The sequence below is a fragment of the Accipiter gentilis genome, chromosome Z (genome assembly GCF_929443795.1).
Source record: "Accipiter gentilis chromosome Z, bAccGen1.1, whole genome shotgun sequence".
Classification (NCBI taxonomy): domain Eukaryota; kingdom Metazoa; phylum Chordata; class Aves; order Accipitriformes; family Accipitridae; genus Astur; species Astur gentilis.
In genome coordinates this window covers 51,450,881-51,463,888 of record NC_064919.1, presented here as the reverse complement: position 1 = coordinate 51,463,888, position 13,008 = coordinate 51,450,881, and the positions used below count along the sequence as shown (strand labels likewise).

The 13,008-nt window shown below is 38.5% G+C and overlaps 2 protein-coding genes across 7 annotated transcripts in view; both read left to right on the top strand.

The window, feature by feature from the left end:
• ADAMTSL1 (ADAMTS like 1) overlaps positions 1-13,008 on the top strand; it is a 474,760-nt gene that overhangs the window by 388,178 nt on the left and 73,574 nt on the right. For all 6 annotated transcript variants that reach the window (XM_049794311.1, XM_049794310.1, XM_049794308.1 and 3 more), the window contains 2 exons: positions 254-338; positions 11,843-12,144. In XM_049794311.1, coding sequence (XP_049650268.1) covers positions 254-338; positions 11,843-12,144 — 387 coding nt within the window. The remainder of the gene's footprint in view (positions 1-253; positions 339-11,842; positions 12,145-13,008) is intronic.
• The window catches only part of SH3GL2 (SH3 domain containing GRB2 like 2, endophilin A1), a 579,749-nt gene that overhangs the window by 563,980 nt on the left and 2,761 nt on the right, over positions 1-13,008 (top strand). The window lies entirely within an intron of this gene.

Sequence of the window (13,008 nt, the reverse complement as noted above, 5' to 3'; positions counted from 1 at the left end):
ACCATAGCCCTTCTAGCTGCAACAGTGAACTATCTGGTCCTATAACCTTGTAAGCGTTATAGTCCAGGTGACAAAGGAGTTTTGTTCTCTCTGTCCTGCTCGCCTTTCTTTCTCTTTCTTCTTTGTGCTCAGCCTCTACATGGATGAAGGCACAAGTGAGTCACAGGCATGATCGACAAGAGAGGGGAGGCTGACACACATAGCAGCATTGCTGTGTGCTTCCTATTTTCACATGCTTGTGCTTGTTCCATAGAGAAACTTCCCGTGGAAGCAAAGTTGCCATGGTTTAAGCAGGCTCAAGAGCTGGAGGAAGGAGCAGTGGTGTCTGAAGAACCATCGTAAGTCTTAAATTTTGCTTACAACAGGTTCTCATGATGTGGGGATCTGGGGCTTGTGCTGAACTAACACTGTCTCTTGAAATTGTAATTTGCTTTCATTGAAGTGTAACGTAAAGGGTAAACCCAATCGTGCGGAAATCAATGGGCTTAAGGCTGTATCACACTTAGGTATGAAGAGACAGGATTCAAGAGGGCAAATGCAGATTTAATTTGAACAAACACATACATGTTGTATTTAAGGTAATTTACAATAATATTATAGTGAGAGTCTATCTACCTACATAGTTATAAGTTCCTTACTACTACTGTATCTCTGCAGATTAGCACCTTTTTCTAGTCTCACAATACCCCTGTGAAGTAAAAGGTAAAATACAGGGCAGCCAGTGATGATTCTCCCTTACCTCTCCCCCCCCACACACCCCCAGGAAGAGTGTAGTAACAGCAAATTAAATTAATTCATTTTAGAGGAAAATAAACTAGAAACCTCAGCCCTGTGGTTTGAATTGCCTTATCATCACTTACCTCATCATTTCAGGGATTTTCCCCTTCCTGCTTTTCTAGCCACCTCATGGTCTTTGCCCAGCCACCTTTGCAAGTTGGATCTCAGTCAGCACCTTGTACCCTATTAGTAGCCCTTCCTCCTGCTGCAGGCCTTCTTGGATGGCAGGTTGGCCTGTGTGCATACATTGACAGTCCCCTCACATTAGGGCTGCCTGAAATGATGGAAAATGTACATTTTCCTCCTAAATACATGAAATTAACTCATTATGTCCCTTAACTGTAACTTTTTGTTTTTTCTTTTCTGATTAATTTGTCTTTTGTTTTGTGAAAAAAATATCTTTGAGTTAGAAAGAGGTAGAGGGCGTAAAATATTTACAGGTAATGCTGAAGGAAAAAATATTACAATAAAAAGCTGGAAAAGAACACTTCCACTTAGGGTTGATACCTACCTTTTTAATATATCAGCAAGAAAATCTGACTGTATGAATCTGACCTGGTGTAGCCAGGTTCTTCACATGGTGCTATTGAAAATACAGTTTAGAAGCTTCTGCATGTGCTCAATTTCATTAATAACAGGACTGCAGAAGAAGTTAGAAAAATTTAGTGGTTTGAAAAAACCCTCAGGATTTCATTCAGAATTGGGTTTTATTGTCATTTATGGATAATTAATCTTCCTTAGCCTAATAAAGTTGCAATGAAAAGGAAGCTGCAGTAAAACCGGTGTACCACACAAACCTTTAGCAATGAGGTTGAGAAATTAAAAATACTGTTAAGATTATGTTTTGGATTTTTTTATTCTGGACCTGTGATAAATGCATGCTATAATTGTAACCTCTGTAGACAGCTTTAATCAGTATCCAGTTCCTCATGGCTGAGCACATGGCACTTTTTATTGCAACTGCAGCTGTGTACTAGACCAAAAACCATTGTTCCTTATGCAATATGATTGCAGTTTTTGCATGGTTAAACTGAATTGAAGTAATTTGAAAATGAAACATTGAAATAGAGCTAGAGACATACATAATAAAGCCCTTAAAATAAAAATTACTTTAATCCAGCTCCCGTATGTATACATAAATACATGTATATACACACATACATGTGTACACACACACATTTATACACACATATACAAACACACATACTTATATGTGTGTGTATATATATCAGTAGTAGCTATCATATGTAATATAATGAGTTGTTCAGCTGTTTCCAGAGTTTTATAGACTTTGTAGGCTGTTTCATTCTGAGTCAAAGTCTAGTAAATTCAATATTTGTGAATGTACTCATTTCTCATTTGTAAAGTGCAGTTTATTATCTTGTGACTTTTCTTGTCACTATACTAAACCACTTAGCTAAAAGTGCTTTTATCAAACTGTAAATAACCCTTGGAAGCATACATAAAGAAGATGTATTATCAGGAATCTTATCAAAAGGAATCATACTGATATGTGGTCACATCTGGAACAATTTGTTACACTAAGAAATTTTTTGATAAATTTTGTGAACGATGTTGACAATACTGTAGAAAAAGAGCATAATAATATATATATATATGAGTATACGTAGCTTTAAATATTAACAAGAAGAGGGTTGTAGAGAACAGGCATAACCAACAGGAAAAGATGAAGAGGCTTTTATTTATCATGACCTGTATTTTAATAAAATATTCCAGAAAACCTTATGGGTATATTACTTGTGATATTAAAACAGACCTTGAGAGATATAAAGTGAAAGGGGTTTAAGAACTTTAAAATGTTTTAAGTGCAGCTAGGACACCTCCTTACTTTACAGTTCACTGCTCTGGGGCAATAAAGGTCCTGTTCTGCAAAGACATTATAATCTTTTTACCCCATCTCATGCAACACTTCAGTGATACCAGTGGGATACTAACATACCAATACAGTGGGGCACAGTCCAGACTAGGTTCATTCTGCTATGGGGTGAATTTTGTATATTTTTTTCTCCCCGCAAAGCACAGCTCTGGGAGGGTGTATAATCTTTATTTTAGGCTGATGAGAAATCAACCTGACATTAAATTAAATTCAAGTATAGATTTTTATATAACAGCTAAAATAAAGGGCACAAAGTCAGGATCTTTATGCACACTTTCCCAAAGCTCAGAGATCTCTATGCCTCATGTTTAGTTTGGAATGATTTTTAGTGATAAGGCATGAGACAGAAAGACCAAATAAAAACTTAGAAAACTTGTGCCGAAAGGGCCATCCATGCAATCCCCATCTGTAAACTCTAACAGCCATCCATATATTGTTCCAGAATATCTAATCTGTTGACAGTGACCTTGAGCAGTGAGCTTGCACATAAAATTGGTTTTGGTGCCTCACTATTAATAGTGTTTTTCATTAATGTCTAACTTTAAACAGTTATTCGTTTTAGGTCCTGGTTATTAGATAGAAAATCTGTATGTAATGACATAAAAAAGGAGACAAAACATTCAGAACTCAACAAGATACAACCACCAATCAATCAACTCTGATGCCAGTTTTGTAGCATCACTTGTCCTCATTCAGCTGTGTGGGAATTTCAAATACACCAACTAGTTGAAAAGCAAGGTGTATTACATGATAATGCACTTTTTTCTGTGTCTCTCCAGCTATGCAGAGAAACAATATAATACTCCATGGCCTACCATGCTGACAGATGTCAGCCTATCATTCACATATTTTGGCTGATGAATGTAGGTGCATGCTAATTTCAGCATTGGAATGGTCAAGAGTTTTTAAATGTTGGATCAAGCACTAGCTGGCATAAGACAGCATGTGATTGTGGCCAGCTATTTTGCTGACTGTGAATTTATGTAAGTAGAACAAGACCATCAATTTCTTACTGTCTTACTCCTAAGCATGTTGTAGTGTGTTACTTTGCTGTAAATATTTTCAGAAAACATACAAGGGGTTGTAAAAACCAATTTTAATTGCTTGCTTCCCCTTCTCTGAGGAAGCCCTTTTTTTTCTCGGATTCAATAGAGCAGAGCTGGCTGAGCAGGGTTTGAGGGTGGGAGTTGAGCTGGGCAGCCAGGATGGGCTTTCTTTGAGACCCCACTCCTTTGCTCAGCAGTGGGGCAACAATGGGCAGAGGAGAGGCATCATGGAGGGGAAGGGGAACAGTTGCAGAGCAGGAGGAACAGCAAAAGGCATCCAGGGGCACAATAAGCCAGGTGCTGAAAAGGCAGCGTTGTGTTTCATGAGCATGTTTGGGGAAAGTTGGAGTAATGGAAGTTTCTTCAGACAAGCTATGCTTATGTGATTTTACTGTTCAGTCTGTATTGGTGCAGTAATTACCAATTTCATGACTGCACTTAGGCAGATGTCAGTAAGGACTCATTCTTTGCCTACACTTCATCTGAGGCTCTTACCGAGCTTTCTTACACCACCAAGTCATTGCCACCATTCTCCTCTACAGATAGGGTTGCTCTTTGTAGCCACCAGACCATTCTTCCCTGACCACTGTCACCCTTTCTTCCTTATCATTTTTCAGGCAGAGAAAGCAAACACATTCTATAAGCAGCTATATTGTCCTTTTCAAAGTTTACTTTTCACTGGAAGTTTAAAAACTAGAGCTTGTAATTTTCAGTGGGTTTCTTCTATGCATTGAGTTCTCATATTTGTGACTGTCTTTATTGCTGTCTTGTGACTTTTATGATTTCTATTGAATACGTTTTTTGTTATGAAATTTTATACTATGAGTTATAAAGTTACACATTTTTTTACATTGTCCTTCGCCTGTGATTTGTGATCATTCTCTAGTGCATGCTGCTAGAGCAGCAGATGCCTCATTTTTATTCCATCTGTATGTAGTGCCTTCCATTATTTATTTCTTCAGGAATTTCTAAAGGAAGCAAGTCTTAGTTTAATTTTGTCTGTATATGTCTATCTGTCAGTTGCCTTCCTCTTCTCTCAGTAATGTCTGAATTTATTCCTATTAACTGAATTTGACAGAGGTATAAAGTCATCACAGAGAATTTTAACCCTCTGTCAAATTTGGTTGATATTCACCATGAAACTCAGTGGTAGTATTTTCCACATTTCACTGAACTAAATGACTAGATAGAAAACTGACACCCTACAATTCCCCAGTTCAAGGAAAGGTTTCTAAAGGGAGTCTATCCTTAAGAGGTACCAGAGAATCCACTTGGGCATTCATTCTTCAAATATAAATCCATGTTAAATTGGTCTTCATCAGTTCTGCTGCTCAAAGAATTAATCATAACTAGTTCAGCCACTTGAACTCTAGAGGGGATAGTTACGTTTGTGTTGTCTGACCTGCTGCACCCCTAGATGGGGGCAATTAAATATTAATTGCTGACAGAACTACTATGAAACACTCTAGGTTTGTAAGAAAGTATTGTAATCTTTGTTGTGACAAATGTTTAAGGTGAGGAGTCCTTGCTGTCCTGTGTTGTCGTACATATTGTTCTGCTGTTGCTGTCCATCTCTGAAGGGACCATTCACCAGGCTTTGGAAGTATGTTATCTGAGAGAGAAGCCACAGTATCTTTCTGTCTGACCTCTTTCACTGGAGCTCATTACACCAGCACAGCATGGCAGCCAGAGCCAGAAAGAGCAGCAGTTGTGATTAAAAAAGCATGTTTTTTTCTATGTATAATGAGATTGGTTTTATGGGTGGTGAAGGGTTGTTTAAAAGATTTCTGTCTCTAAGTCTTGAAAAATGCTTTTGTATGTTAACACCATACCCAGCTTTTAACATAGTGCCGTAAATAACCCTGGTGCTAGCCATAAAAAGTAGGGGGGGGTAGGGGGAGGGGAGGAAGAGGGCAAACAATAATATCTGGATGCCAGATGGCACCATCATAGTGATGGGGCCAGTTCGGTAAAAAACAAAAGGAAATTCCTGACATGCATCAGGGGGAGGGAGGGGGCCAAAGCCCTCAGGGAACTGGATATGGACAGAGAGGCCAGTGTGGCAGAGTCACCCAATATCTCTTTCTTTCTTTTCAGTAGGTATTTATGTTTCCAAAGACACATAAGCTATTTTATTTTGGTTTTGCCTGTTAAATAGTTTCCATTATGATGTTTGTACCTGATTCACAGGTTAAAAGTAATTCTAAAGCATCTTACAAATGTTTTACTTTAAAAATATGTTATATGATAATTGGATTGCCAAAAAAGGTAGTGAGGACATAGACAGATACTATCAACTGCTAGGCTGTTACTTGTTCACTTCAGTGTCATGTAGTGAAGAAGAAGAAAGAAGTTTGGGGAAACTTGTCCATATTAAGAACTAATGGCAAAAAAATTAAACTATATATGTGGTCGGTCATAGGGAAGATCAGCAGCCCAACATTAGGTAATGATTTCTACCTATTCATTCAAGGACCCCTTTGGACAGTCACCACTACTTAGGATTTATGTGTAATATCTATACAAGGCAGAAGCAGTTATCTTTCCCAGGGGAGAAAGGCAGCAGTGAATTTATGGAGAGCACCAATGGTATAGAATGATTTGACACAAAGCTGAAGGAAAAGATCATATTCAAACTAAACTGAGGAGAAACTATAGAGGGACAGATTGAAATCACTCAGTTTGGAATTGGACCTATGCAGCTGGCTCTGGTGCAATTACTCTTACAGATGGAGCCCTGAGATTTTACTGACAAGTAGTCATGACCTCTGTTTCACTTCTCTGAACAATGGCACCAGCAGCTACCCATGCTGTGTGTGAGCATCCTGTGGTGTTATTCACACCTTAAAACCTGTGGAAAAGTGGCCTTTCCTGCAGAAAAAGGACAGATTTGCATTTCAGGTCAAGGCAAAGAGTCTGGAAGTCTGAGCTCAGTTCCCAGTTCTATCACATAAAATTTCTAAGCCTTTGAACAAGCCACTGAGCATTTTATTTCACTGGTAGTATTAGATGCCTTAATAGACAGGTGTCTCTGCCTTTATACACTCAGTCTTACTCGTATGTGCCATTCTCAAAACCTCAGACTTTGTCTGAACCATGGATCTACCCAATGATGGATTAAAAAAAAAGCATTAAGCAATAAAAACTAAGGGCAAAATGTAATTAAGTGACAGTGAAGAAAATAAGCTATTTTTCTCCATAGCTCAATGGACATCAGTCTGTATATACACTTTTTTTTTTTCTTCATAACACACATTGTAGGAACCTAAGTTCTAGACAGAAGAGCTGTGGCTATGTACATCAAGTGGTCTGGAGATCTTCACAAAACTCAGCAGGGGTCTCCATGGGTCTCACCCTGAACGCACTATGACTTGCTGTGGAAGGTCTCCCATTATTAAGCATTGACTTTGTCTTTGTGTTTCTCTTTTTCTGACTTCCCCAGTTACATATATGTTGCTATATGGAGGGGAATACATACCAGTCCTTAGCTGTGCCCAGACTTTGAAGGAAAAAATATCATTATCCCAAGACTAAGTAGTGCCATTGTCATCACTGTTCTCAACTTAAATTTTGACATCCCTTTTGCTGCCTTTATATGCAAGTGATCATTGCATAGCACATTTTAGTCTGCAAAAGCCAGAGTTTAAAATACCTTCCCTTTATACAATTTAAAGAGAGGATTTTTTTTTTTAGAACAGTAGATACAGTGTTGTCTGAAAGGGACATTCTCATGTTTGAATGTGAATAAAATATCTACAAATGCAAATCATCCTTGCAAAATTGAGTTAGGCAAGTGGATGAAATTCTGTGGACAGCTGCAGTTCACTTGTATTTGTAGGTCCATTGGATGTGCAGCCTGAAGGCTAGACTGCTGTGCCTTTCACAGTTTGACCAATATTTTGTATTGTGCTTTACATACAAACACAGTTAAGTTGGTTTTGCTGTCATATTAAAATTTCTTTAAAATATATTTTCAGTGATTGTAGTACACTACAAAAGCAATGAGCCAAAGCCAGCTCAGTACAACATCTGAATGACTCCTGCAGAATTCCATTGATGTCAATTGCATTGCATTTTTTTCCTCCATTTCTAGAGCACATTATGCAGCCCAGTGTCAGCTAATGTGCACATGACAAATGGTGCAATAGTCCCTTCAGCTGAACACAATCTTGTGCAAACTGTGAAACCTCAACAGCTAACAAAAAACACTGAAAAATACAATGCCTTTTTTAAATCCAGAGCTCAGTTTTTTGCAAGAGTGTTTGTATAATGGGAAAAGTTTCCTGGTCCATCACCATAAAAGTGCCCATAGGTCAAGGAAACAAGTATAGACATTTGTGTGTAAGGAACACCCATTTTTAATTCACAGTTGTGTTTGGAGTTTTCCACCTTTCATTCCAACCTTTTCCCTTTTCCAGTTTGAGAGCACTGCTGCCCATAGAGGCGCCCATTTAGCAGGGAGTGACAGGTGGAGGGAACCTTCTGCTGTCCCACAGCTGCGTGCTGTAATGTAGTCAGCGCTTCAGCAGCTGAGTAGCAGCAGACACAGTTAAGTCAGTCATAGCAAAGCAAGGTCATGATTTTCCCTTCTTCCAGCTTTCACTTCTCCACCTTACAGTGATCTCTCTAACATAGGAGCAAAAGACTCCTCTTTAAAATATTCATTAGAGCTCTCAGAACACACTTACTGCTGCATTTTTCCTTTGAGAAAGAAGCATTGTCATGTCTGTTGTGCAGAGGAATAAAAGAAGTTGATCTTTGATGCAATGGCAACATGCTAATCACTGAGAATTATGCTAAGAGCTATGAAATGATGTAATCTCTTTGAGGCAAGAGGCAACTTATTTTTCATTTGCACAGCTATTAGCACAGTTGGGTTCTGGCTGACAGCTACTACTGCTGCATTACTAGAACTAGTTATTGCCATTGTCTTACGACGGTTGTTACTATAAGGACTATTATTGCAGTGGGATATAATTAAACAAGCAATGACAACTGAAACACCTCTATCATTTCCTGTTTTCTAAAAAATCCTACTTCTCAGTAAATCTATTCCACTACTTCCATTTTCAAAGAAGGCTCAGATGGTAGCATACAGAAAAGCACACACTGTGCAGTGGAAGGTGCACTATATGCAGAACAAATAACTTTAAACCCATGTAACTGACTGCTTATTATTCACATACTTCTTGTGTTTATGATCACAATTTGGCAACATTTATCATTAATGACCACACAAAGATATCTGAAAGCCTTTGTAATTTCCTGGGTTTATGATGATGGAAAATTCAGAACCATTGTATATTTATATTATACATTCACATTACGTAAATGTTCAGTATCTAATAACAAGTCCTACAGGGAGATTTTGTTTGCAGGGTTTTCTTGGGTTTTCCCGCCTTTCTTTCTGCTTTCAACTCTTTTCATTCTACCAACACCCTCTTTAGCAGCCAACAGCTATATTAGAATTAAATTACACTTCCAAATTTATCACTTAAAATGTAGAAATTAGGTCTAGAAAGCTGAATAAAATATAATTTCCTGAAGGTATTCCAGTGTTTTCATTATGAGTTGCTGACTAGGATAAAAGAATATAATATGTGGTGTTTATAGATCAAGCCTCATTGCAGAAAGGATCCAGTCTGCTTTAATAATGTTCTTACTTCCCTTTTGTGTCCTCTCTCTCTTTTGTTCCTGTGTTTGTATGTGTGATACACATCATGTGTAAATAATCTGAGTATATGAACTATCTCTGTTTTTCTAAATGAGTAATTTTAATACCTGGCAAAATATCACCCCTTTTGGTTTGGAATACAGCAGCTCTTCAACAAAACAAAGTTACACAACAATTCACAATGTTAAATAAGACAGCTTCTGATGAAGACCAGTGCCTTTTTTTGTAACCTAATTAGAATTTCTACCTTTCAGTTTGTCAGATCAAGAAGCTATACATTTAAACTAATCAAAATATCTAAGTCGTATTGGCTGACATGTTCTGTTTAACCTGTGACAGGATATTTTCCACATCAAAATAGTATTGTAGCAGTTGCACAGCCTTAGAAAAAACAAGATGAGTGGCCCACCTGTAGTATTAAAGGCTATAATTCTTTGAAAATTAAGGATATAATCTTTGAAACTAGACCAATTTTTTAAGATAAAATGTCTCCGGGTAGGGAATGGAATCACTTTCATCATTAGTTTCTCAAAGGCTTTGCTCCAGGAAGAAATCTTGTGGTCTTTGTAACAGCATTATAAAATTGGAACATTCAAATGTTCCAATGATATATACAATCCATTTCTTTCCTTTCTATTACTTCAGGTGTATAGTGCTAGCAGTGGATATCAGGTTCATAACACAATGTTATAAGTACCCACAAAGAGTAGGTAAAGAGATGCACACTCTCTGCTCTAGGAGACAATACTATTCCAGTCAGGGATCCTGGTACATACACATTAGGGGTGCACCAGGTTCCCTTCTTGGTTTTGGATTCGTTTTTTTAACCCCAGAGTGAAGGGAAAGTCTTTTTGTCAAATACAGAAGGGCAGTAGATGAAAGAGAGAAGGGCATAAAAATACTTTCAAAGGTGCAGATCACAAAACTAAATTTCCTTTTTCTTCCTTTCAGACTGCTTATGGGATTCTCAATGTGAGACGTGAGTTTCCTATAGCCCCAAGTAGCCCTAGCCCATAGAAGAGACAGAAGTGTGTATTGGCTTCAGCCCTGGGCAAAGCTGTCCAAGTCTGTTGTGGCCTATCTAACTCAATAAAGACCAAAAGGAGAGGAATACTGTCAGTGGCAGCCTGTTTTCATCAAAAATACATCCCATAAACTCTGATTTATTTGACAAATTTTGCTAATGCCTATGATTAGGTGCTGAAAGACCTAAATTTCTGTCAGGCAGTTGACTCTGTCACACAAAGCTTTTAGTTTATTAGATTAACACTCAAAAATATCAGTAAAGGAAAAAGTGCTGAGTTTGAAGGAGCCGACCGATCCCAAACACTTATTGTTAATGGGAGAGTGTTATCAATAGGGATTGTTCCTGCGAGGTTCTTAAGGGATCAGTGCCAGATCCAACTACTCACTCTTCTGTTCTAGCCCTTGAAGTATACCAAAACCACTGTCTTAGAATTTGTCCATGGCAGCAAGCTTGGCAGAATGGCCAATAGAGAAGACAAGACAGTCAGACAAAACTATCTGAACCACACTGTAACCAGGATTCATTAATGCAGTGTTTTAATACCACCACCATCACGTGTCTAACCATAAGTAGCACAGGTCATGGAGTACCCTGGAACCATTGTTTCCAGAAGGATTTAGGAATGAGCATAGATTAACATGAGCCCAGCAAAACAAGGTGTGTTACATTTAAACAAGGTGGTAATGATGTGGTATGGAGTTGAATGTGACCCTTCTGCTTGATGTTAGAGTAAAATGCTAGGCCAATTTCCAGCACTGACTTTTTTTTAGATGTTGAAAAAGTGGTGACAGCACAGAAAAACTGAGAAATTATTCCATTGTTGAGAACAGGAATGGAACACTGGATTTTTAATGAGAAGGGAAATTAAAGAGGGGGGGGGGGGCAGGGGGGAAAGCTAAAGATATGATGGGTTCTTTATCTTTTTTTATGGCTTCAAATTATGGTGTAAAAATGGTTACTGCAATACAGGAACAATGATTGAAGTTATTTTCCCTGTAATCAGCAACTAGCTGATAACAGCAGCCTGTTCAATACTTACTAGTGACATAATTGTGGTATCAACTAAGGCAAAGGTGATCTAGGTTGAATACTAGCAAAAAGTAGCTAGTGGGATGATGATGCCCATTGGGAGACTGTAGGATGGCTTGGACTGAGATGTTTTAGGATCAAGGCAGGTGCTCTAAGTGTGTGTCTTTCTTCCTGGATATAAAGAGACACTCAACATGAGTACTTGAGAGCCCTTCCACTGTTGCCATTAAGTTGTCAACAATATGTCATGGCTCTTATGGGTATTTCATAATAGCCCTATGATGAGGGGAAGCATTTTTTTTCTCATTAAACACAGTTTGGCCTGCACAGGACTATACTTGCTTGCCTAGCTGTCTGTGGACATAACGTGCCTTGCTTTCTTCCTTTCACAGGTTTATTCCTGAGGCTTGGTCCACTTGTAGTGTCACCTGTGGAGTGGGCAGCCAGGTGCGGCTTGTGAAATGTCAAGTGCTCCTGTCTTTCTCTCAGTCTGTGGCTGACTTGCCCATCGATGAATGTGAAGGTCCCAAACCTGTCTCTCAGAGAGCTTGTTACAGTGGTCCCTGCAGTGGGGACGCAGCCGAACATACCCCAGAGGAAACTGAGCTGCTGTATGGCAGCTTACAGGAGTTTGATGAGCTCTATGACTGGGAGTATGAGGGCTTTACGGAGTGTTCAGAGTCCTGTGGAGGAGGTAAGTGCAAAGTGTTTCTGTGATGGATTTGCTTTCGCTCTTGAAATGTGTGCTTTACAATTAACACCCATGGACACACTGCTTTGCTACAGCTATTTAGAAACATAGAATCATTTAGGTTGGAAGATACCTTTAAGATTACAGATCATCAAGTCTAACTGTATTTGAAAAGGCATGGATGAAAACTGTGGAAAAAACCCCCATGCGCACAACATATGTTAGTCTAGGACTTCCAGGCTCCATGCTCAGGCTGTCACCAAGAGTGATCAATGTATCACATATTTCTGTTTCCCTGTATCAGCTGATCAGTCAAAAGGCACTCACGCAAAGAGGCTGACTGTTAAAGTGGTCTGGTGATTCAGGCTAAGAATCATGTGTCATTTTTAGTTTTTCTCTCTTGATTTGTACTGTGCAAGTATAAACATGTGGAAATAAATTGTCCTCCCATAGCAGATGCATTAAATTATTGATATTCTAAGGGCTCAGGCAGTTGCCTAACTTCTACCACTATGAGACATTAGCTCCTATCCCAGTGCAAAAGAAAACATATGGTAAAAAGGCATTAATGGTGTGATTGTCTGAAGCTAGCAGGCTTGGCACTTGGAGTTTCTCAAAATTAATGAAGGTCTCAGGTTCCACATGTTATAGACTACTAATGCACAGTTCTCTGATATCCTTTTTTCCTATCATTTTGCCTAGCTAGTTCTGGGACATATGTCCACTCCAGTATTTTTCAAATTAAACCTAGACTTCTCCAGCTGCTGTCTTTTTACATTACAAGTTTCAGGCTATTTAAAAAAAGATTACTATACATAAATACAGAATAGATACTGTAGAACTGGAAACCATTCAGCACTTTATGAA